This window comes from Acanthochromis polyacanthus, chromosome 23 (genome assembly GCF_021347895.1).
Source record: "Acanthochromis polyacanthus isolate Apoly-LR-REF ecotype Palm Island chromosome 23, KAUST_Apoly_ChrSc, whole genome shotgun sequence".
Taxonomy (NCBI): domain Eukaryota; kingdom Metazoa; phylum Chordata; class Actinopteri; family Pomacentridae; genus Acanthochromis; species Acanthochromis polyacanthus.
Window position 1 is genome coordinate 18,179,273 of NC_067135.1, and position 25,522 is coordinate 18,204,794.

At 40.2% G+C, this 25,522-nt stretch overlaps 1 protein-coding gene across 3 annotated transcripts in view; it reads left to right on the forward strand.

Annotated features, from left to right (window-relative positions):
- The first annotated feature begins 400 nt into the window (after positions 1-400).
- Positions 401-25,522, forward strand: part of map4k2 (mitogen-activated protein kinase kinase kinase kinase 2) — a 46,203-nt gene continuing 21,081 nt past the window's right edge. For all 3 annotated transcript variants that reach the window (XM_022196428.2, XM_051943881.1, XM_022196430.2), the window contains exons 1-13: positions 401-766; positions 12,477-12,534; positions 13,695-13,785; positions 14,105-14,169; positions 17,665-17,720; positions 19,242-19,289; positions 19,372-19,414; positions 19,878-19,950; positions 22,456-22,587; positions 22,764-22,826; positions 22,936-23,017; positions 25,062-25,178; positions 25,388-25,466. In XM_022196428.2, coding sequence (XP_022052120.1) covers positions 674-766; positions 12,477-12,534; positions 13,695-13,785; positions 14,105-14,169; positions 17,665-17,720; positions 19,242-19,289; positions 19,372-19,414; positions 19,878-19,950; positions 22,456-22,587; positions 22,764-22,826; positions 22,936-23,017; positions 25,062-25,178; positions 25,388-25,466 — 1,000 coding nt within the window. In that variant the 5' untranslated portion in view covers positions 401-673. The remainder of the gene's footprint in view (positions 767-12,476; positions 12,535-13,694; positions 13,786-14,104; positions 14,170-17,664; positions 17,721-19,241; positions 19,290-19,371; positions 19,415-19,877; positions 19,951-22,455; positions 22,588-22,763; positions 22,827-22,935; positions 23,018-25,061; positions 25,179-25,387; positions 25,467-25,522) is intronic.

Here is a 25,522-nt window from a genome sequence, read left to right on the forward strand (position 1 = left end):
ACCTCCTTTGCTAAAATGACTTCTGCAGTAACACAAGACCACTGGAGGGCGCTAACAACAACATCTCACTTTGGGTAAAACCTGTGGATCCCTTTTTGACTTGTTTTTAGAAACGTAATAAGCCATTTTACTATGAAATAATGAGTCAGACATTTGGCTTTAAAAGTCAAAATTATGAGCAGAATCAAAACATAGTGAGTCTAAATGAAGTCAGAAATTAGACAATAGGTTTTTATTTCTTCTTGTAAATGACTTGCCTTCGGAATTTTTCTGATTTTCTTTTATTGCAGACAAAACAAAGCATGGAAGGGAAGCTTGTCGGGATGCAAACAGCTGAGTTGAAGCCAGAAAGGTGAAGTTGTTGTGGATTTTTTTACAGTGTGGGCTGTCTGCTCATGCGTGCTGTGACTCCAGCGCCTCTGGGGCTGATCTGCACGCAGACGCTTGTAGTGTGTCAGTGGACGCGGAGTGCTGTCAGTGAAAAGTCCTGTTTATCCGCCTGTCTGATCGAAACATCAGCAATTAGTCAGCTCCAATTAGGTCCCATTAACCAGTCAGTCAGATCCGGACTGCAGATCTGCTGCTGCGCTTCTCTCCTCCGACGACAACAGCTGGGATGTGTGAGTAGAAAGCCTGCCAGGCTCACCCACAGCACCCAGACTTGCCTCCAGACATGGACAGGATAGGGGTGTCGTTTCTGAACCCTTTGGATGACTACGAGTTAATCCACCGGATTGGGTGCGGCACCTATGGAGAGGTGTTCAAGGTGAGTAAGAACATTTCCTCATGTTTTTGCCGCAGCACTGAGAGACAAATGCTCCATCAGGAGGTGTTAGTTCATGACAAAGATAGTGCCTCTGCCCTGACAGAACAGTACGTTTCACTTCCTGACATCTAGGTGAAACTGTCTTTTAGAGAAGTGTTAGACAGAAATTAAAAACAGAGAGATTGCTGGTGACCTGAGACAGGATACCAACATGTTGATCAGAAGATATCAAAATGTCAGTATTGATCAGGGTTCCCTGTAAATGCAGGAGGATCGTATGTGCTTAAAATAAAGCTATTTAACCCCTTACACCCTAAGATTTTTTTAAAACAATGATGGAGAGGACAGTGGGAGCCTGTTGTGTCAGTGGCAATGGTGCCAAAATCTAAGTTTATAAATAAAGTACAGAGACAGAAAAGTCCGTTTTTGTTTGATTCTTGAATTGAACACTTGAGAAATGAAGGGTTTCGTTTGAAAATTACATACACTACCGTTCAAAAGTATGGGGTCGCTCAGGCAATTTAATGTTTTCCATGAAAACACACACTTTTATTCATGTGCTAACAAAACTGCACAAGGATTTTCTAATCATTAATTAGCATTTCAACAGCATTAGCTAACACAATGTAGCATTAGAACACAGGAGTGATGGTTGCTGGAAATGTTCCTCTGTGCCCCTATGGAGAGATTAAATTACCTGTTTGATGCACAACATGGGCCAAACATGACATAAATCCAATGGAAGATGGGTGTCTGCTGACCCACACTGCCCATCAAAGGGTTAAAAATCACCCATTTCCAGCTAGAATAGTCATTAGCCACGTTATCTATGTCGAGACTGGATTTCTGATTCATTTAATGTTGTTTTCATTGAACAAAACTGCTTTTCTCACAAAAATAAGGACATTTCCAAGTGACACCCAACTTTTGAACGGTGGCGTTTATCACAATATTAACAGTTTGGCAAAGCTGACACATTTGACAATAATTCATGTTCATCATATCATCTAACCTACATGTGCAGCAGCATGTCAGCTCTTTTCACTTGGCAGGTTGAGCGTCAGGATGCAAACATCCTGTGCTGTAAACACGCCCCGGTGCCTTGTGCATCCTGCAGAGCAAGAATTTGCATTGTTTCTTTTTTTACACTCCAGACAGTCCGGAGGGCCTGGGGTGAAACGTGAGCGATCTCTGCCACACATCTTTTGGCGCATTTTGCATCAAGAATTTTTAAAATTTCCACCATGCAAGCACAAAATACACTTAGAGCATGAGTCTGCTGTATGTCAGTACAGGAAGCAAAACTTTTAAAAATCTAAGAGCAACAATGACTTGATCTGTCTCTTTATGCTCTCTGACTTGTCTGTGGCCTTCAGCTCCAAACCAAAACAGAAACCATAACTTCCAGGTTCTGTTCCAGAAGTAGGAAAACCTCATTCTCTGTCCCATTGTCTTTTCTACCCTCTGATGTGACCAAAAGCAGCATATCAGGATATATGCCTCAGAGAAACTGTTCAAAATCAGGGTTGTAATAATGAAAGCAATCAGCCCTATTGACAGTGTTGTGGTAAAGTTTTGGGTCGGTTTAGGCATAAAATCTAATTCTACTAAGTTCTTTCCTGGACTGTGCAGTGGCTTGGTGGTTAGCGCTTTTGCCTTGCAGCTAGAAGATCTCCGGCCTTCCCAGCATCTTTCTGCATGGAGTTTGCATGTTCTCCCTGTGCATGTGTGGGTTTTCTCCAGGATTGTTTGTCTCTCTGTGTAGCTCTGTGATAGACTGATGATCTGTCCAGGGTGTCCTCTACCTTCACATTAGTCAGCTCCAGCCCCCCATGACCTTAATGAAGATTAAGCGGCGTATAGGTGATGGATGGCTGGACATCATGCTTCAACTTTTGTTGCTGCTTGTTACAAAAAGAGCGCTTTTATAGTTGTGATTCTCCACGACTAACCTGTACGAATGCCTTGTTAACACTTTGGCTGCTTATCACTGAGTTTGGAAAATCAGGAGAACTTCAAAGATTTTTCCCATCACCACGTGTTTCCACCTATGATCTTGGTTCCCTGGAAATAACAGGAAAGAATCCACCCCCAGCACCGTTACTCAGATCAAACAAACTCCAGATTGTAGCTTAGACCACATATGTTGATGAGAGCGATAGTCAGCTGACTGTGGCATTCTGCATCGTCTTTGTATTACTGTGACATCTGGACCTATGACAGCTATTATCACCTCCCACTGCTGCTGTTGGTGGGTTTGGTGGAGGTGCAGCTGCTGGAGTCAAGGGTGAAACCTCTGGACATGTGACTGTGTGGGCTTTCTATGGACTCTCATTACACTACTGTGATTCAGAGGAAACTCGGCTCAGAAATCTGCGTAAACTTGATCCATGTCATCCTGTGGTCCAGTCCAACCACAGCCAGTCCACACTGACTGAGATAAATACGTTCAGTGTTTAAAAGTCTCTTAAAATCAGTTTTCATGAATATATAGTGCTTTCTAAGTAAAATATAATTCAAGTGGATTTCAGTAACATAAATAATCATAGAAAATGAAAGCTTGGGATGGTGGAAGACCAGTTCCCTTTTCCATGGCTGTGCACACTGGAAGACTTGAAAAAGGGCAGATTTCTGTGAAAAGGGAAAAGGGCAACAATTCAGTTGCATGTATCATGATTTCTAGTCACTAGTTTGGGTCAAACTCCCAAAACGTTGCATTTTGCATTTCATGAAATGCCACTTGAAGGGAGCATTAGGGTTATTTATTCCAGAGGTGACAAAGCTCATCTCAGAGCCACAGAGGACGTTATGTAACTGTTCACAGAGGCAGAGTAGCACAGATCATGTCAAGCAAAATGACTATAAAGGATACTTTTAGTTTGTTTTAGGAAATATTTGCCTGATTTGCCACCTCAGCAGGTTTGTTCCTGTATGTGGACATTTCAGTGAGTAGAGTAACTTTTATTCCCATCAAGCACAAAACACTTTTTCTCCAATTCCTAAATCATACAGTAACCTAACACCATGACATTGCCAAATTCTAGAAATCTCCCCCTGTAGAAAGAGATATCTTTTCACAATCATAAAAAGAAATCTCTGCTGAGTGGATTTAGTCGGAGTCACAAATGACATGTTTTAACATGTTTGATATAAAAGTCATGTTTATTTGGAAAGCAGCTGGTGGACGCTCAATGCCAAGTAGAAGCAGTGATAGACGCAGAGTAAACTCTAAAACAGAGCTGATATAAAATACAATGCGCACCAAATACAATCATGTAGTTCTGTTTTTTTTTATCATATCAACTTTGTATTTTTAGTTTTATTACCTCCTAGTAGTTTTAGGGTGTGTTGATTCTGTCATTGTTTGAAAAATTTCTGCCGTGGACATTGAAAAATATTCGTCACAGCTAAACTATTTTAACAATAAAGATAATTGGAAGAAGCTTGCAACAAATCTGCTGTAACAACATCATTTGTAGTTAGGAGTATAGCTTTGGCACTCGCCCAGGGTTTCTTTTGTATACAGTGAGGCTAGCACTAGCATACTGAATGCTTGTAGCAACTAGTACGTTTATCAGCTTGCTGCAAGTGCTTATGAAGTTGTTAGCTTTAGCATCAATGTGGTTTTAAGACATGCTTTGAAATGGGGCTAAGTTAACATTAGCCATTTGAGTGCTAGCATCCAGCAGCTAGCCACTCGTGAATTCTTGTAGCAATTGGCAAGTTTTTATCAGCTTGCTGCAAGTTGTATGTTTTCTTTTTCCCTACATTTATTCACGTTTAAAAAGATCCCCTTTATCACAATGCAAGCTCAGAGGTCTTTTCCACGCACGCACGCACACACACACACACACAAGAACGACAACGACGTAAATGTTTGAGGCAATGGGAGAATTATTCAAGGGCCTCGCAGACTTGCAAAAAGCTAGCAGCTAAATCCAAATCACTAAGGAAACTTAGAGCCATACAAAAGGTATGCTTTTAAAAGTACTTAACATATGGGGAAGACATGCTGACAGACTGGTTGCACCTCACACTCCTTTTAAGCAGAAATAAATTTTTCATTTCTTCATCTAGATCAGTTTAACACTCAGAAAAAAACATGTCCAAACAAAAATGGACATCTTTGCAATTGGCCAGTGGCCTGTTAACTTTAAACTCTGTTAGAAAAATAGTCCCATTATAAATGTGCTTGTAACGTCACTGTGAGTAAAGAACTACAGCAGCCAGGGAGGATAATAAAACAAGAAACAAGTTGTAAAGAGAGACTTGGAGACCTTTTTTTCCTGTAGCAAAGAGACAGAGGCTGTCTGTAGAGGGGCTGACAGTTATACGTTCTTGGATTCCTGCTGTCTCTGAAACTCCAGTGGACTGACGACCAAAGTGTAGTGAATGAATTCTTAATCAGTGTCTGTAGTTGGTGTCTCTGCATACATGTGCATAAGTGTGTGGTTTGAAGGCGCAGGTTCAACCACACATCCTAAATACTCCATGTTCCTGCAGCTTGTATTCCTTGAAGACACAAGCAGATATTTGTGAAGCGTTTCTGGAAATATTCAGGATCTGTTCTCAGCATTCATCCCCAGCCTGGCATGAACTTGGTGCATTCACTCATGAGTTTCACTGTAAATGACAGTGAGATCAGTGCCTGGACTCATTCCCCTCCAGGGAACAATGCAAGCGTTGCTGTCTCCTCTATGATTAATCTCTTCCTGTGTGACTGTTGAATGTTAGTAGGAATCAGGGTTTCTTGAAAGAAATCTTTATTATATGATTGTGATGAAATGATAGTGAAACCTGACAGTAGCTTTTTATCATGTGTTGGAATTGCACTGATGTTAGACTTCCCTATTCTCTGCATTACTTTGTTGGTGGCTCTTTGGATTCTTGGAGTAGATCATGACCTAAATGCTGCATTTATAGTGATTTACTAAACCTAAATTATGAAGTATGGTCTAAAGAGCTGGCTTGATTGTACACTGTTTTCAGTCTTCTGCTGAGATGGACTTCACAGATTTGCAGATTTTGTGCTGGGGAAGTGAACTTTTCTCGGAAAGGAGCACTGGGGGAGAAGTGAGAAAAACACTGCGTTACTATGATTATATAAAATACACCAGTAATGATTTACAGTAAATATTACAAATTTAGAAGGAACATTCTCAGCTGGGAATGTTCATTCATTCCCATGCAGAGGGAAACGAGAAGAAGCATAGGAAAGCCCAACTGGGCCTTCATCAAATCAGCAAAAAGATCTGGTTACACAACACAACAACAAACAGCAAAGAAAAGAAGAGCAGGAGCTACTAAGTTGTTGTACTGCACCTGGCTAGAGTATCTGAAAAACTCAGAGGGATTTTCTCCAAGCATCACATACACTTCAAACCCTGTAATGCTAGTCAATAACTGGTTCACCTCAAGGACAAAACACACAAGCAGAGCAATGTTCTATGTGCAGTCCAATGCAGCTACGAGAGCACAGATTTGTACATTGGTGAGACTATAAGCTTCAAAGGTGGAGAGCAGCTCCTCAGGACAAGACCCATCAGTCCACCTGCATCTGAAGGATAAAGGGCATTTCTGTAAAGACAGCAATGTCCACATTTTGGACATTGAGGACAGATAGTTTGAGAGAAAAGTGAAGGAAGTCATCTATGTCAAACCGGAACAGCCATCTTATAAACAGAGGAGCGGGTTTGTGACACCACTGATCAAACACCTGTAATGCAGTGATAAGATCTCTACCCGTAAAATCTCGCCATCGTAACATCTTGAGTCACTCCTGACTTGGAGATTCACTCCCTTTGTTGTGTAAACTGACATGTCTCATCACTATCATTGCCGTCATTGTTGGTAAACCTCCTGATTTCACAACAATCACACGGTCTGTTTGCGCATGCAAAATGAAACGTGATTAATATAGATTAAAAATGAGCAATATTTAATCGTGATTAATCGAAATGGATCCACAGCAACCCTGCGATTAATCTGATTAAACATTGTAATCGTTTGACAGCACTAGTTTTACACTGTAGTTTAAACTTGGAAGCTTTCAAATCCTAGTTTTAATGAAGCGGGATCTGATCCTAGCAGTCACATTTTCTTACTGCAATGAATGCAAAACAGCAAGCACAAGACTACATTTCACCTGTTATCTTGCCTCAGCAACCAGTTTCCAGTTTCTTTGTTCAGTCAGTCTCCATGTTTGTTTCACAGACTATTCATGTGCCAGTTTGACATCTGCGTTCAGTAGGAAATGAGGTGGTGTCATTGTGAAGAAATTACAGTGTGTATGGTTTCTGGCTCACAGGCCATTGGAGAACCGGATCAAAGTGCAGTAAAACTTCTGCTTCCTCCCCCAGTTTGTACATAATCCTAACTGTTATTTCAGGCCTGTCTGTAAACCCTGTCAGAGACGTTACTATCAGTGTAGTCACAGGAAGCCGTGTGGTGGAACAGGAAAGAAAACAGGAAGTGAATACAGTGCCGCCACAGGTTGTGTTAAGACGACCTGCTTATATCATTGCTTCCTGCCTCGTTTGTTGTGGATGCCCGAAGTGAAAATTAGTCCATCTGACGTCAGTGCATTCAGTGAATGGCTGATGTTCTCAGGAAGAATTGAGAAAGTTGAAAACACAGTATGACTGCCTGAGAACAACATCCGCCATTACCTCCTGTGTTCTATTGTGAACAAACTTGGGTAAAAGTCAAAGAAGCACACGCTGTCCTGATGATTTTCAACAAATGTAATTTACCACAGCAGTACAGGGATCTAAAAGAGATCTTCATCAGCTACATATCACAAGGCAGACTAGCAACATGCAGGACACGTTCATGACTCGGATGGATGTAATCGACACGACTGAGAGTCAGTCTACTGTCTGAAGCAGTCTAAGCAAAGAACAAACGAACAGAAAAAAATATAAATGTTAAATAAGACCAAATTAAATGCAATCATGCAGATCACAAAGACATTAATATTGAATGGGTTTGTGTCTGTATATGCCCTACAGATAGAGCAAGGCCGTCTCAGATAGAGAAAGGTGGAAGGATCAGAGCTACAGAAGGGCATTTCAAAAATAAGTGACTTTTTTTTATTGGAAATGCATTGTAAAAAAATTTTTGCTGGTAATGGGGAAAACTCACTATCATATCTGATCATCTGCCAAGCTGACCCCTAATTATTTCCCTTCTTCAAGAGTCTCAAAACATGTTATGTCCTGTCCCTTTGTGCCATGGCGATCTTCAGTTCAGGTAATACCAGCGGAAACGAAACGATACCCACAGAGTCCACCTTTCCCTTCTAGTCCCTGTGAGTCTATCATTCAAAAACTATTAAAACACATTAGTGAAGCACTTTGTTTTGTTGGCTGACAGATTCCTCTATTCCTGTGAACACACACTGTAGTTTATATTGACTCACACTCACATTCACACCTATGGATAATTTAGAATCACAAATTAACCTCAGTATGTTTTCGGACTCTGGGAAGAAGCTGGAGAATCAAGAGAAAACGCACACATGCACAGGGAGAACATACAAACTCCATGCAGAAAGATCCCAGGCCCAGAACTGGGGATCTTCTAGCTAACTGTACAGTGTGGTAATCTGTCCATTTAAGACTATGATCCTGAGCCATATCTCTCATCTGAGACCAGATTGTTATTAAATCTGCTGCGGATCTTTGTGAGTAACATGTGACTCATTTAAATGTTTCTTTACTCTGGAAATAAGCTAGCTTATCACGTAGTTAAAGGAAAACAATCAGTAGTACATGATACCTGCTCTCAGTCTCTCTGACTTTGACTCTCTGGGGCTTGCCTGGGGCAGCCAGTGAGACAGAGCTCTCAGAGCTAATAATGTTTGCCCATGCTGTGGAACCAATACAAGGTTAAAGCCAAGGTGAGACAGAAGGCTAAACTAATTTTAAGTACTTCATCTGTAAGATCGTGTACTGAGCCGTTGGATATTTGCCAACATTTTGTATCTTCATGAAGCAGGCGGATGGCAGAGCTCCAAGCAGAACTAAATGTCTTGAGATTGTTTCTGGATAATGAAGTGTGTGATAGATCAAACAACATCATGCAAAAAACTACGCACGTTCTGATGATGGATGCCTCTTACTTTGTACTCAGACTGTGTCTTTGTAAGTCTGAGTTCATCAGTGAGTCTTCATAAGTAAGTGTGTTTGGAAGTGTGTGTTCACAACTAAACTCAATGAAGGGAGTCTTGGTTGACAAACTGGTCAGTTGGTCGCAGGAAACGAACAAACCCTGCAACTCCACAGGAAGTGGGTTCATTTCCGAGGGTAAAGGACACCCACAAGAAGATGAGACATTTCTACCAGAAATGCTTGGCCCAGTGACTGGCTCCCTGATCATACATAAAACACGTTCTCATGTACACACCGACCAGCCACAACATTATAACCAGACATTATAACTGACAGGTGAAGTGAATAATATCGACCATCTTGTTATGATGCAACATTCTGCTGGGAAACTTTGAGTCCTGACATTCATGTGGATGTTTGACATGTTCCACTCACCTAAACATTGCAGGTCAACCATCCCCTCAAACCCCTCGTAGCAACAGCAGTCCTTGATGCCATATACCACCATCAGTAGGGCAATGTACCTCGACACACCACAAAAACTGCTCAGGAGTGGCCTGAACACGACAGAGCTAAGGTGTTCACCCGGGTTCCACACTCCTCAGACCCAAATCTTATTGAGCATCTGTGGGATGTACCAGGATAAACCTGATCTAGGTAGGTCCCACCCTGCAACCCACAGGACCCACAGAATTCACTGCCGTCATCTCCCCAGAGCTCCTGTGTCCACACCCCACTGGGTCAGAGGAGTTTTAGCAGCATAAAGGGACCAATACAATATTAGACAGGTGGTCATAATGTTGTGGCTGATCGGTGTATATTGAACGGCCCGCGCAGGTCAGTGAGGAAGTGAAGGCGCCATATTATGTTTTTGAAAATAATTGTGTGTCCCTGCATAACGTGAGATGAGACCATCGCCTTGTATCTTTCCTCTTTCCATAGGTCAGAAAATGTGTTACTTGAGGAGCCACTCAGGTTTTGCAGCCTGTTGTGATGTCACAACATGGTAAGCGTTGCTCCCAGCTAGCATCTCCTCCTCCTCTAGGCTCATCTGTGCCTCTCACTGAAAAGAGTCCATAGTAATCTATGACAGAAGTCCAATAATGCCAAAGATGTTTGGTCGAGAGGCGCTTTGGCTTCACTGACCTGCAGGGCGCTATATGGTTAGACTTCCAAACTTCTTGCTGTAGTTTTTGTTTGTTTGTTTGTTTGTTTTCTGACACATTTGGAATCATTAACGCTTTTTGCTGATGTTGTTTCGTTTCAAAGGTCATGCACTCAGTGCTGCAGCAGACAGGCTGTTCTCCACTGCTGGAAAAGCAACAACTACCATTTTTCTTAGTCAGACACTCACCCTAAAGACCGGTTAGCTTAACTTATTTTTATTTTTCGTTTTCAGATCAATGGAAAAAGGACAAGAGCCTGTGGTTTAACCAAAATATAATGTCTCTGTTTGCTTTCAATACAGATGTGACATCCAAGAATAGAATTTAATCATGACGTTGCCACAGATTCCCACTCTACCACATCCAGTAATGTGTTGCCCTTCTTATGTGGTTATTCTAAGAAAGTGCGCCTAAGAGGAAGAAGTACAAACAAGAATGGATGTTGAAGCTCTGAAGCAGCTGTGAGGGGAATGTCTTTTGCAGGACAATGTGCCACATTGACAACAAGAAAAGCACTCAGACAGCACAGTACTCCATCAAGGCTGCTCAGTCGTATGATTTCTGACAAATGAGATTGTTTTAAAAATTTATGGTCGGCAGTGTTCGATTTGTAGTAGGATTGCAAACTTGTTATCACCAGCAGGCAGCTGATGTAGCGTTCACTTGTTGTCGTAGTTACAGTGTGGCTGTGAAGCTATCTCGCAATGATACAGAAATCTTTAACCAATGCATGGATCCAGACTATAAGCTGCATCACTGCCAAAATCTAATCACTTGGTCCTTGTGTCATTTCTGACCTTCCTTGGAAATTTCATCCAAATTCGTTTGTTTGTGTTTGAGTAATGTTGCTAACAGACAGACAGACAGACAGACAAACAAACCAATGCTGATCGTCACATAACTCCGCCGCATTCCTTGGCGGACTACCATCTGCTGTAAATTCCCATAAATTTAAGCATTTTTTTTCTTGTTGATACTTCCTTATAGACAACAACTGGCAGAGTTGCAAAGGTCAAGTCATGTCGTCTCATTTGATATCTGCAATAAATTGCAATAAATTCGTAAAAGCAATTCAACTGGGGAATCAGTTTTTGAGTGATGTTGCTAACAGACAAACAGACACAGAGACAAACCAATACCGATCATCACATAGCTCCTCTGCATTCCTTGGCGGAGTAATAACGTTGAGATACTGTGGCAACCAGCATGTAAGAACATGCAAAACTTAATCATTCTCAGTAAATGTTGCTCAGTTGTTGCTGTTCAAGAACACAAGGATACTTTTATTTGTTGTGAAAAGCACAACATTATCTCATAGTAGCTGCAGGAAAGTGTGATGTGACCTGCTAAAAGGTACATTACCCAGACTTTAAAAGCCACATGAGTGTGTTCTAACATTAACAGGTGTTTCCCGTTTCACTCTGGAAAACCTGACCTGGTTTCCGTCTTCTTCTGGAACGTCCCTCTCCCCAAATAACGTGATGAAATAAGATTTATTACTGCAATTACTGCAAATCGTCAATTTGCAGAAATCAGTGAGAAAGCTCACCTTCATCATGATATGTGGTTGTCTAAATACAAGCTCTTTTTATATATATTTCTGATAAAAAGAAAGTGTTGCACATAATAAATGGCACTTGTGCATGGTGGGACATCAGTCCTGAGGTGAACTCAAATGGCTCCCTTATCTAGCTTAACTGGGTTTTAGATTTGGTTTCAGAATGAGCATAGATTTTAGTTGTAAAAGCTGAATTGTATGTCTTTTTAGAAGCATTCATATTTGCCACAAAAATCTGAATAACATTTATAGACTGCGCACAATGTTTGGATCATCTCAAGGGACAATATATCAGTTATAAAAAATGTGTATTTAAACAAATACATCATTTAATAAATGAATCTTGAGTTATATACAGTAGAGTTTGTGATTTAATGCTGGTTTAACTACATGAAATCAAATAAGTCTCAACTAGTCTAGTTAGCTTTGGCTTGTCTTTAAAAACACTATTTTTTTTATTTAAAACTTTTGTTTCTCCGTTCTAACTGATGTTGTAACTGCTGTCCTATTTGTGTGATAGCAAATGAAATTCCACAAAACAAGAAAAGTGGGTATACTGGGTTTTGCTAAATCACTTCAGCAGCTCACTGGAAGCAGGTGGAGCCACAGCAGTGTAGTTTGTAGTAGCATTGTGATTTTTTTTTTATCACTTTCTTTCCCTCATAGTTCCACTGTTTGTGCTGTAACTTTTGCTTCCTGGAAAGATAAGATGCCAAAAAACCTGTGATCTTACCTCAGTTTATCCCAAATATGTATGGTCGCTGGAGGTGTTCTGGCTCTGTGGAGCAATAAGGTCATTTGTATGCACTGAGAAACTATTACAATGCAGACTGTCCTTGTTATTTATTACACTGACTGTTTTTCTTCCCTTTCAGGCTCGTAATATCAGGACATCTGAACTGGCAGGTATCAAGATTGTCAAGCTGGACCCAGGTATGTTAAGTGTCCAGAAGTGACACAACAACCTCACATGTGATGGTTTACAACATCACATCCATTGGGAATTCAAAATTTGAAAATGGAAAAAACAATAAAAACAGAAGAACATTATCAGTTTCATAAAAATGCTCTTGGTGTTTGCTATCCTTGTACTAAGGTTGTGATCTCATATGCTTATTAATATGAGCTGTCCAAGACTACAAATCACACCTCGTGAAATGTTTTGGGTAGCAATTCAGACTACTTGTAAATCCTACCTAAGACTGATGATATTAAACAGTCTTTAGGCACCCTACAGTCAGACTCACTCTATAGGATTATATGTATGTACAGACAGCGTCCTCCATAATTATTGGCACCCCTGGTTAAGATGTGTTCTTTAGCTTCTCGTAAATTCTTTTTTTTTCTAAATAATATAGGACCACAATGAAAAAAAGAGCAAAATCCAACCTTTAATTCAAGTGCATTTATTCAGTGGGGGAAAAAAATCACACATTAAGAAATAATTCTTTTACATCAAATCATGTGTGCCACAATTACTAGCACCACTGATTTTAATACTTTGTACAACCTCCTTTCGCCAACAAAACGGCACCTAATCTTCTCCTATAATCTATTTTTCAACAATTTTCAGTGAAAGCATGCTTCTTGCAATCATGGCTTTTAACACATCTTAAACCCACACAATAAAAAAATAGAAATATTGGGGTGTTCTAAAACTTTTGACCGGTGGTGTACATTGCAAAAACATTAGGCCAGTGTGAGTACTATCTCAGTTGACATTTGAAAAAGTGGGAATCTTTCTTTTGTTTAAAAAAACTGCATATTTTACTCTACTTTTGTATTTTCACAATTTAAAAATAGGAAAACATCACACCTGTCCTGGTCTGTACTGGTACATAACTTTTTCTAGCACTTGCTAATTCACATAAGTTGCAGGCTTCCATGTTTTACAATAATCTTGCGCCATGTTTGCTGTAGTTCCATCCCCATTTGAAATTTGTCTCACTGCCGGACACGTCTACCAGCGCTCCCACTAGTCTAACCCTATGTTTTTCTTCTCTGTAATTTTCCATCCATTTGTATGAATTCTGTTCTCTGTTCGCCAGCAGACTGCTGTGAGTAGACACTCAATTAACTGTCTGTCTGTTTAGGGGATGACATCACGTCCATCCAGCAGGAGATCACCATGATGAAGGAATGCAAGCACAAAAACATCGTGGCCTACTTCGGCAGCTACCACAGGTACTGCGTGGCCGCTTTCAGCCTGTCCACTTCGGAGGGGTGGAATTTTTGGGATAGTCGGTGGACTGAAATATGTGGAATTTATCTTTTATCTCCCCTGCACTGCTGCTGGATTCTTCTCCCACTCATCCAAGTGCTTGCGTTGTTGGCAAGCAGCTCATGAATGATACTGAATGCTTTTGTGGGTGTAAATGCATCAGCTTCATTATTTTCGGGCGTGTCTGTTTGTAAGACTCTGATTTTGTTTTTCACAATGCTCACAAAGCTCTGCCTCACTCCAACACCAAGATGAAAGCTGTGTGTGTGTCTCTCTCTTTAGGAACACCAAGCTGTGGATCTGCATGGAGTACTGTGGAGGAGGGTCACTTCAGGATATTTACCATGGTACAAACACAGCTAGCATCACTTTATCTGCAGTTTGTTTTAAATAGTGCCACAGACGTCCAAAATATGTGAAATATTTCACTTTTTTGTGCCTTTCTTTTCTGCATTTAATCTTTCCTGCCGTATATATTACATTTTAGCCATACATGCACCTGAAAATATAACTACACTGTAAAATATGATGACCGCAACAACTTTGATTGGTCTGCTTGGCAGTAACATGCTGTGGAAAAACAGCATATTGATTTGCAGAAAAATGACCCTTCCAAGATCCAAAATGTAATATGAAATATGCTGTAATGTAAATACAAGTATAAACACTGTAACATAGAGTTTTGCATGCTATAGCATAGGGCTGGACCCGAATATCCGAATATTCGTTCGCTACGGCGGTATCCGGATATTAATTTTGGTATCCGAATATTTGGCAAAACGAAGGCAGTGTGCAAAATTTGCGTCCGGGAGACCAGACGAATGGATCTCAATATTTGGGCCATCTCCACCACATCCCCCCCCCCCCCCCCCCACACTTGTCGGACGTTACAGGGCAGAGGGCGGAACGAATATTCAGATATTCGTCTTTAATAGGGCCCGAATATCCGGAGACCAGAAACCACTATTCGGGCCAGCCCTACTATGGCATAGGCTTTGTGTATATTTAAACCAGGAATATAAAGCAGAATTTAACCAGGGTAATACAAAACAGATTGATCAGTTTCATCTGTTTACATTTATGAAATAAGATTTATGTCAGTATAATCAAACAAAGTTTCTTCAATATCAAACAACAATAACAATTTGAGAGAGAATAAAACTTGCCGTCAATCATAAGCTCATTAATTAGTACGAGAGGCTTATTTCACAACTGCAGCACAACCAGAAGTCTGACAGTCCAATGAGAAGGCCAGCAGGAAATCAGAGAGAAAGAAGCAGTGGGGACTGTGAACAAAAGGTCATATTAACAAAAAACGTTAAATAGCAATAGTTGATATGACTGTGCAAATAATGAGCCTCTAAATTATTATTGTCACCTTTGCGATGCCTATTTTTTTTTTGTCTCTGTGAGGGTCTCTTTAAGATTTGTTTAAGTATAAAGACAGAAATCTGATTTCACAGATCAGCTGAGGAGACTGGAAAACTTCTTGTTATTCTGACTCGGAGACAAATTTGACAAACCCCAGTTAGCTGGCTTTATTATGCAGAATACAACAGAAATGAGTGTGCAGTATCACTTAAATTCCAAATGATTTCAAATTGTGAATGATTTTTTTATTACATCTGAGTTGACAAATAGTGTTTCTTCTGATGAACGAGCAATGCAGACATTGAAAATACAGGCCACAAGTTTGAATTATGCTGCTTTCACTGATTCCACTCTTGATGCTAACACTTACACTCCCCTAAAGTATTGAAACAGTGAGGCCAGTTCCTTTGTTTTTGCTGTAGAATGAAAATATCTGGATCTGAGACACAACTTAGAAGATAGCGCCTTTTGTTTGAACCCACCCATTTTTCATGTGAACAAAAGTATTGGAACATGTGACTGACAGGTGTCTTTTGTTGCCCTGGTGTGTCCTATTACATTGATTATTCAAAAATAAGTAGCTCTCAATGTCTACGTTGAGTTTCAGATTTGGATTTTGCCTGAGCAGACTGCACCTATAGTTATATGTGTAACCAACATGAAAACCAGAGAGCTGTCTATGGGTGATAAACAAGTAATTTTGAAGCTGAGAGAAGATGGAAAATCAATCAGAGCCATTGCACAAACATTGGCCATGGCCAGTACAACCATTTGGAATGTCCTGAAGAAGAAAGAAACCACTGGTGGACTAACAGATGTTGAACGGGTAGACCAATGAAAACAGCAGCAGTTCATGACAGAAACATTGTGAGAGCTGTAAAGAAAGACCCTAAAGTAACTGTTACTGATCAGGAAGAACGTTAAGAGAGCAGGAGTGAAGGTATCACAATCTACTGTTGGCAGAAGACTTCATGAACAAACATACAGAGGCTACATCAGAAGATGTAAACCACTCATTAGCAAGAAGAACAGGAAGGCCAGGCTGGAATTTGACAAAAGGTTGTTGCTAGAGGTACGGACCCGTACCCGTAGCCTGTGGACTACGGATACGGCACTTTCCATTTGCCAATCAGATACGCGAGATCTGGTCACGTGACTCCCGGTAGACGCTAACGGTACGGACCCGTAGCATCGGTACTACAGGTACGGACCCTAAACCTTGACCCTAACACTAACCCTAACCTTAACCTTTGCTTACCTTTCAACAGTTCGCAGTGGTTAGCAGCTTCTTGACTCGCGAGACTTGCGTACGGGTCCGTATCTGTCTGGCAAATGGAAAGTGCCGTATCCGTAGGCCACAGGCTACGGGTATGGGTTCGTATCTGTAGACACTACCTTGACAAAAAGTGCAGAGATGAGCCTTAGAAATTGTGGTGCAAAGTTTTATGGACTGATGAAACAAAGATGAACCTTTATCAAAGTGATAGAAAGTTTGGAGAAAGAAAGGATCTGCTCATGATCCCAAATATACAAGCTCATCTGTGAAACATGGTGGAGGTAGCGTCATGGCTTGGGCTTGCATAGCTTCTTCTGGGATGAGATTTTTAATCTTCATTGATGATGGATCACATGATGGCAGCAGCAAAATGAACTCACGAGTCTACAGAAACATTTTATCTGCCAATGTAAAGAAAGATGCAAGGATACTGATTGGAGATCTTTCATCGTGCAGCAAGATAATGACCCAAAATACACTGCCAAAACAACAAAAGAGTTCATCAGGGGCAAGAAGTGGAAGGTTTTAGCCTGACCAAGTCAATCTCTGGACTCTATAGAGCTGCATTTTACCTGCGAAAGAGGAGACTGAAGGGAGTAACCCTCCAAAACAACCAACAACTGAAAGAGGCTGTGGTGAAAGCCTGGAAATGCATCATAAAAGAAGGATGCAAAAGTTGATGATGCCAATGAGTCACAGGCTTCATGCAGATATTGCAACTAAATATTAAGTCTTATTCACTTCAATGTATTTTAAGTCTATCTGTTCCAATACTTTTGTTCACCTAAAGATTTGGTGTTCCATTCAAAATAATGCTATCTTCTAAGCTGTGTATCAGATCCAGATGTAAATACCTGGAAAGAAAAGCTGAAATGTTCATCTTTTGATGTCAAATCCAAGTGTTTTCAGCCTGCAGCAGAAATAATGGAACTGGCCTCCCTGTTCCAATGCTTTTGGAGGGGAGTGTATTCCTAGATGCTCATCAGGAAACTGGCCTTCTCATTTCACTCGGAGTAAGACAGCAGACATAACTCCCAAAATGTCCCACTGTTTTAATCACCATGTAATCTTTGAGTCATTTGTGTTTGGAACTCTGAAAAACCAGTTCTACCCTATTTTAAGAAGTGTACCTGTGGGCTCTTTCTTTTTCAACCTCCTGCTATGTATGAGCCATTAATCAAATTCTTCTTCACAGTGACAGGCCCGTTAAAGGAGAAGCAGATAGCGTTCGTGTGCCGGGAAACGCTCCAGGTAAGGCTTTCTGGGTGAAAGGCAACTTTAAAGATACTCCCCAACAATGAGTCATGTGTTTTTCCCCAGCCGCAGAGGAGCTAAACAGTATTTAACCTCTCCAGACCACTAAATTTACTGTAGAAGAAAATACCCATGCAGCATAACAGCATGCTAGACTGTGTTTGTTTTGTTAGTGAGTGACCTGCTGACTGCAACGGTTTCCTGAGTATTAAGCTTTGTAGAGCAGACAGCAGTTGACACCAAGAGATTCTGTCTGGTGGGCCTCTGGTGGGTCTGGTAAATATTTCATGACAATCCTTTGTAGTGTAACATGACTGAAAATGGGTGTCAGTAACACAACTGTACAGTAAAAGCAGAATCTAAAGCTTCTCTCCAGCTCCTTCAGCCATACAGATTTAAACCAGAAACCAATTCTGAGGAACAATAATGTTACAGAAAGCCCTACCCTGCAAGCTGACAGGATTGGTTCCTCAGGTTTGTTACATATGAAACCCCGACTGTGTGAATCTTGTGTTTTTGAGACTGCCATCGGTAAACTGAAGCTTTAAAGTGGAAGCTTTACAAAAGGTTCAGCAGAGGTTAGATTGTGAGCTTGTAAAATGGTTGGGTGGATTCATAAATCTGCAGAGAGGTCATGGTACACAGCTACATTTCAATCAGAAAGGCATTATTTCCAATGAAAGAAAGCTTTTAAATCTGCATTTTTTTAAGAGAGGGATGAGTTTCTAGGGGTTTAACCAAAGACTATAGAGCAAGATTAGGTTTTACCCATGTTGTAGAGTGCCGTGCCATTTTTTGTTTACATGGGTTATTTTTGTCTGATCTTTACATTTGTTTAATCATCTTAATAAATTGGGGAAAATACACAAAAAAAACCCCATAAGAATTGAGAAGGGGGCAAATACTTCTTTACAGCACTGTATATTATGATGGCTAACAGATCAAAGCTGGGTCACCAACATATCTTTTCTTTATCCAGACTTTTTAAGGATTCACTGTGTGTCAAAATTTAACCAAATGCACATTTACTGAGGGGCTTTCACTGCCAAAATACAGCATCATCTAACAGGTCGTAGCTTGTGGTGATACACTATTATTGTTAATTACCAAGCTTTGGCAGTAGTGGGCCACTGTCGGAGATAATTTTGTGCGTTGTTCCTTGCTTCATGCTCTCACCATCCACATTCTTGCAGTTGTGTTTAATCAGACTGTTAAGAACTAATTAAAACACAAAAACTTATGACCAAGCAGTATTCCTGTACAAGAGGAGCTGCTGGTTTCTGGGTGTTAAGAATTCGAAGGAATCAGTAGGGGCTCAACAATTTGCTTTTTTTCCCAGGGATTTCTAACAGGTCATGCTAGCTGTTTTTTTTTTTTTTTTCCAAGATTTTCTTTTTTATCTGACTAACGCTTGAAAACTATAAAACAAGTACTTAATATATAAAAATGTGTAGTCATAATAATCTACATAGGGCTCCTCTGATTTACATTTTATATGTTTTTCTTTGCTTTTACCAGGGTTTGTATCACTTGCACGAAACTGGCAAAATGCATCGAGATATAAAGGTACAGCTGTTTTCTTTCAAATATTTTTCCAACCGTTACAGTTTAATAGAGATAATAAATGATGATGCTCTCATTCCTGCAGGGAGCCAACATCCTTTTGACCGAGCGTGGAGATGTGAAACTGGGTCAGTGGAGATCTGTATCAGACATGCATTTGCACACTTGCGATTCTTATTTATCTTCTCATGCTCAAGTGTGCTTCAGTAGGCCATAAATGCACTACCGTTCAAAAGTTTGGGCTCACCCAGGCAATTTCATGTTTTCTATGAAGACTCACACTTTTATTCATGTGCTAGCATAATTACACAAAGGTTTTCTAATCCTCAGTTAGCCTTTCAACACGGTTAGCTAACACAATGTAGCATTAGAACACAGGAGTGGTGGTTGCTGGAAGTGTTCCTCTGTACCTCTATAGAGATATTCCATTAAAAATCATCCATTTCAAGCTAGAATAGTCATTTACCACATTAACAATGTCTAGACTGCATTTCTGATTTGTTTAATGTTACCTTCATTGAAAAAAATACAGACATTTCTAAGTGATCCCAAACTTGCCAGTGTGACCCCGTGTGTCTTTTCTCTCTCTAGCTGATTTTGGGGTGGCGGCAGAGATAAGTGCGTCCGTGGCCAAGAGAAAGTCTTTTATTGGAACTCCTTACTGGTAAGATGAATGCAGTGGCAATCACCTTTTCTCTGTGAACACACATTTTTTTTCCTGTCTACAGTATCGTACAAAGTAGGAGATGACCTTCAAAGGATTTTGTATGAAGGTGCAGGGCTATGGTATTTGTGTTTTGGATGAGGGTTACAGTTGATCTGTACTTCATGCCAGTACTCTTTGTCTATATTTTGACCATTTCTACAGCCCCAAAAGATTGCAAAATTGTAGGTACTCTTCCCTACCACTCTTAAGACTGCCATATTTGATATTAACCCTTTTAAAGGCACTCATTGAAATGCTTTGAAATTCAAAATTTCAACCCTAGAGTGTTATTGGAGGATACAAGACTGATGGTGAAGTTACCGTATACGGCTTGCCCGGTAGTGGTTTAAAAAAAAATTTCCAAGAAATGTATATATATCATCACTTAGCACAGCTACTCAACCGTAAAATGTGTGAGTTTTGCCAAATAACCATGGTTAGTTTTGATGTTTCGACCCCAAATATGGAATAGGACCGAGCCACAAGTCCGTTTTTTTTCCGACTTCGGAGAAAAGACAAAGTTTGATATGTTCCAGGCCTCTGCTGATTGGTCAAATGCCATGATGTAGTGTGCTGTAACGTAGAGTGATCTTCATTAACTGGCTGGATGAAGACCACATGCTTCTCGACCTCACTGAGAGGCAGGAACAACGCCATATTTAATGCGTGTGGAAGTTACCAAATGTGATCACTTGCCCCATGAAGGACTACATCCCTTCTACGAGCGGGAGGCTATGAATGCCTTTTGGTAGGAAAAACATTCAGTAATGAATTTAAATCAATCTTTATTGTAGAACAAAAAGATATCCTAGCTTTTTTTGTCTGTGTGATTTGCTTGTTGTGGCTCCTGGGGTTTTATGAAATGCTACACCTATGCTCAAAATCGTTATTTTTCCAGAGAACATTCAAACATGCATCCTTGTCTGTCTGGCACACAAAAGGCTTTGCTCATTCAGCCAAGACCAAATGTAAAAGGAGTTGCTCATGACCAAGCAAAAGTCTGTCAGTGTCCCTGTTGACCTATCCTTATTCCTGCCTAATAGAAAAAACGTTTCAGTACCATAGACATTACCTCTGCTTCTTGGAGCTTTGCTGGTGCTCTTGGTATTCAAATTATCTGAAAATAAAGCAAAAATCAACTTGCAAGCATAGACTGTATATAAAGTGGATGTAGCATCTGGCTCCAAAATTGAAGCCCACACGGAAGTGTCAAAAACTTGCAATATCATGCCGTCCGCTAGGGTTGGCTCCAAAAAGCTTTTGCTCCATAGACCCCAATTCATCACCGGAAAAAATAAAATTTGATAGACTGATTTTCTACAGCTCAGGATTTTTTTCCCATTAGTATTCATGGTCAAAATGAGAGATCAGGTGGCCGATCTTAAAATAAATCAATACTGAATTTTAAATAAATCGTTAAAGTTGGCAGAGCCAGGGGGTGTGGCTATACTTGATAGACAGCAACAGAAGCCTCTGCGGTAAAATGTGGGCGGGATAAGAGAGTTCTCAGCCAATCCTGCCCCTAGTTGCTCTCCGGTCCAGCCTGTTTGATGACGCTTTTTACGTTACTGGCTCCAAAAAATCCAAAACGGCGACCAGGAAGTAGCAAAATCCGGGCTTCATTTTCTCAGCGTTGAAACCAACGGGTGACGTCACGGTTAGTTCACGCCTGCTTGCAAGGTGTCCTAAAATGAATGAAATAAAGTACTTTAACTCACCTTTTGAAATAAAAGTCATAAAGAGTACAGATTTGAGGTTGAATACCCTAAGCTACTACTTAGTTTTGTCTGTCAGTGTGCAAAGCTACTATGATGTTATGTGATCTGCCTGAAGACAAAAAAATACAGTAGCTAGTTTATGGTATTGACACAATTTTTGGAAAATGCTGGTTAAACAGCCCCTTGAGACTTATAGTAATGCAAGCAATATAATAAACGGAGAATTCTGGGTGTTGTGAGTGGTCATATTGTAATTTATTGCTGTTTATGGTCTATCTAGTGGCAAGTTTTCTTTAAAATCTTACAGACATTCACCAGTCAAATGAGTAATTGATTGCGCCGTCATGAATTTCATGATAAATTCTCAGTGTGTTATTGCCAGTAGCCAAGAGAAGCCTACTATAAATACAAAATAAAGGTGAAAAATTAAGTTTTTATGGATATGTAGTTTATTTGAACTCATTAGCAGCATTTTCTACTTCTAAAGCAAAAACTATTTGGATACCTTATTACCTAAAAACTACATTTTAGAGAAGTTTGTTTGAAATCTGATCAACAATTTTAGGAACTGTCATCAAAAATCCACACAACATTTAACGAAACAAACTGTAATTGTAGAGAAACACAACATTAGAGGTATTACAATGAGTAGTCGATACAAAAGCATAAGTAATAATGCAGTGTCTCATACAGACTGTTCATTTCCTTCCTCTGATGGTCTCTTTTGTTCTGTTTCTCTGTCCAGGATGGCTCCAGAGGTGGCTGCAGTGGAAAAGAAGGGCGGCTACAACCATCTGTGCGATATCTGGGCTGCTGGCATCACTGCTATCGAGCTGGCCGAGCTCCAGCCGCCCATGTTTGACCTCCATCCAATGAGGTGAGTCAGCACAGGCAGCAGGCACCCCAACAGCCCGGACAGCTGGAAACAGGCGGCCTTAATGACATCCGTGTGGTGATAAACATTGTATAAACGCTAAATGTCATATTTCGGCTGCCTGGTTTGCAGCATGTAAGTCGTTTCTCAGCTCAGTGGCTTTTAAAACAATGTTTCAGAGCGCTGATGTTGATGTCCAAGAGCAGCTTCCAGCCACCGAGACTAAAGGACAAAACCAAGTGGTGAGTTGAACTGTGACCGTCTGCTTTTCTCTCTTTAATCTGATCAATAACATTTAGATTTTTGATGCATTCACACGCTGTCTCTCTTCTCTTCGTCATCTTTCTACAGGTCTGCGAGTTTCCAGAGCTTTGTGAAGATGGCTCTGATTAAAAACCCTCGTAAAAGACCCTCAGCTGAGACACTGCTGCAGGTTAGCTTGCCCTTTATAGCCTATCATTAATGGAAGGAAATTAAGTAGCCATCTGTCCGGATATAGGCACTATTCATTAGTACAGTTTTTTTTGTTCTATTTTTAACATTTGAAGGATAAAAATAGGTTGACAGAGAGTCTCCATTAACTAGTGAGAGATTGAATTACATTCATACAGTGAATTCGCACTGGGAACTGTTCAGTAGATTTTACATATGAATACGTCACACCACAATACGTAGAATGCTAATTTGTGCAGAAATATTTGTTTTCTTTTCCCCCGTTTCTTATTGACTCATTTTGCCATGACATCACAGTATTTCTGGCATCATACACATATTGTTGGAATCAGCTCTGTGAGCCGATATTTGTCTATTTATCATCACAGATAAATGTCCATAAATCCCTTTAGAAATTGTAGAAAATGCGCTTTACATTGCCGTCAGTCTGAACTCAGAATTATTATTTTTCTTCATGGCGCAGCTTTGCCTGACTGTAAAGAAACCAGGTAAATTAAAGAAGACAGGCACATAGGTGAAGGTAGCTTTAAATGACTTAAAAAAGCAGTTTATGTGGTTTTTACACTTGTCTTTATTTGACAGTGGTACAGTAGAGAGAGATCTAAATACAGAGAGTGTGATGATGTAATTGGACAGATTTAATTTTACTATATTTACCATTTTTGCTTTGGCAAATTGTATGCCGAATAACTAAAGGGATTTTTGTTCAGAGTGACATTTAATAACGTATCTTGATCTGATTTGGTTATTTATTACCCCACCAAGGAGGTGGAGCCTCAGTGTTTGATCAGTGTCTGTCTGTTAGCAACATTACTCAAAAACAAAAGAACGGATTTGGATGAAATTTTCAAGGAAGGCCAGAAATGACACAAGGACCAATTGATTAGATTTTGTGATGGGGCTTATAGTCTGGATCTGCGATTTTTCAGATTTCAGAAATGATGCGACTGAGCAGCCCTGGTGGAGTACTGCGCTCTCTGAGTTTCCTTTCTATTTCATTTATGTATTCATTCATTTTCAATATGCAGCATTGTCCAATAAGTGGCTAGACCACATGTGGTGACTATTATTGCTATATTTTGAGCTGAAAAAGGTTTGATAAATTTAAAAAAAAGACTTTCTAGAAGCAGAAAACAATCTGGGTGTTCTACTTTTTACCATCCGGTTTAGTCCAGCACCAAAAGTTTTGTATGTGCATGTTTTTTTTTCTCTTCTACTCTGGAAAACAGTTGATAAACACTACCATTTAAAAGTTTGGAGTTGCCCAGGCAATTTCATGTTTTCCATGAAAACTCACACTTTTATTCAATCATTCATTTCTAATCATCAATTAGCCTTTCAAAACCAGTAGTTAACACAATGTAGCATTAGAACACAGGAGTGATGGTTGCTGGAAATGTTCCTCTGTACCCCTATGGAGATATTCCATTAAAAATCCACATTAACAATGTCAAGACTGGATTTCTCATTCATTTAATGTTATCTTCATTGAAAAAATGCTTTTCTTTCAAAAATAAGGACATTTCTCAGTGAGGCAGACTTTTGGACGGTAGTGCTTCTGTGCCTCAAAACAAACGCACTACATTGTACATACTGCTGTGGATGCAAACACGAAAAGCTAAAATGACGAGAACGAAAGTGTTGCAGAACCGAGGCCTGTAACATTTCCAGCTAGACTAGTCATTTACCACATTATCAATGCGTAGACTATATTTCTGATTCATTTTATGTTATCTTCATTGAAAAAAAGCCTTTGTTTGAAAAATAAGATTTCTAAGTGACCCTAAACTTTTGACTGGCAGTGTAAATTGTGGATAACACCACTGAATTAAATTAACTCTAACAGTGATTCATAGATGTGGAAACAGCTTTGCAGTGTCCTTGAAAGAAGAAGGTTTTTGCCAATATTTCGTACGCTAGTTAACGTCTGTTGTAGTTTGTGAGGATCATTTTACATGATTTTGTGGAATCGCTACAATTTGTTTTATATGTGTTTGAGGTCATGATATGTATGTTTCCTCCAGCATCCATTTGTGACACAACTCCTGACCCGTAACCTGATAATTGAGCTGCTGGACATGGCCAACAACCCTGAGCTGCACTCCTCCCACACACACAGCATGGACGACAACGAGCTGGAGGTCAGTGCTGCACGGAGTGACACTTTCACTGGTCAACAGACGGCATTCTTATTCACAATATCCTATTAAGTATCCCCACTTTTGACTGGCTTGCTGTGATGTGTAAATATCATGTGTGCTTTCTGATAGTAGATTGAAAAAAGCAGTCATTTTCACCGTGACTTGTGGTTTTGCTGATGCTTGCTGTAATACCAATGCTGTGTTGACAGTTTGAGGAAATGGCGCCTGACAAGATTCAGTCAGCAGGGAAGCACCTGTCTGTGGAGAGGACTCTATCTGAAGAACAATGTGAGGACACACACACACACACACACACACACACACACACACACACACACACACAC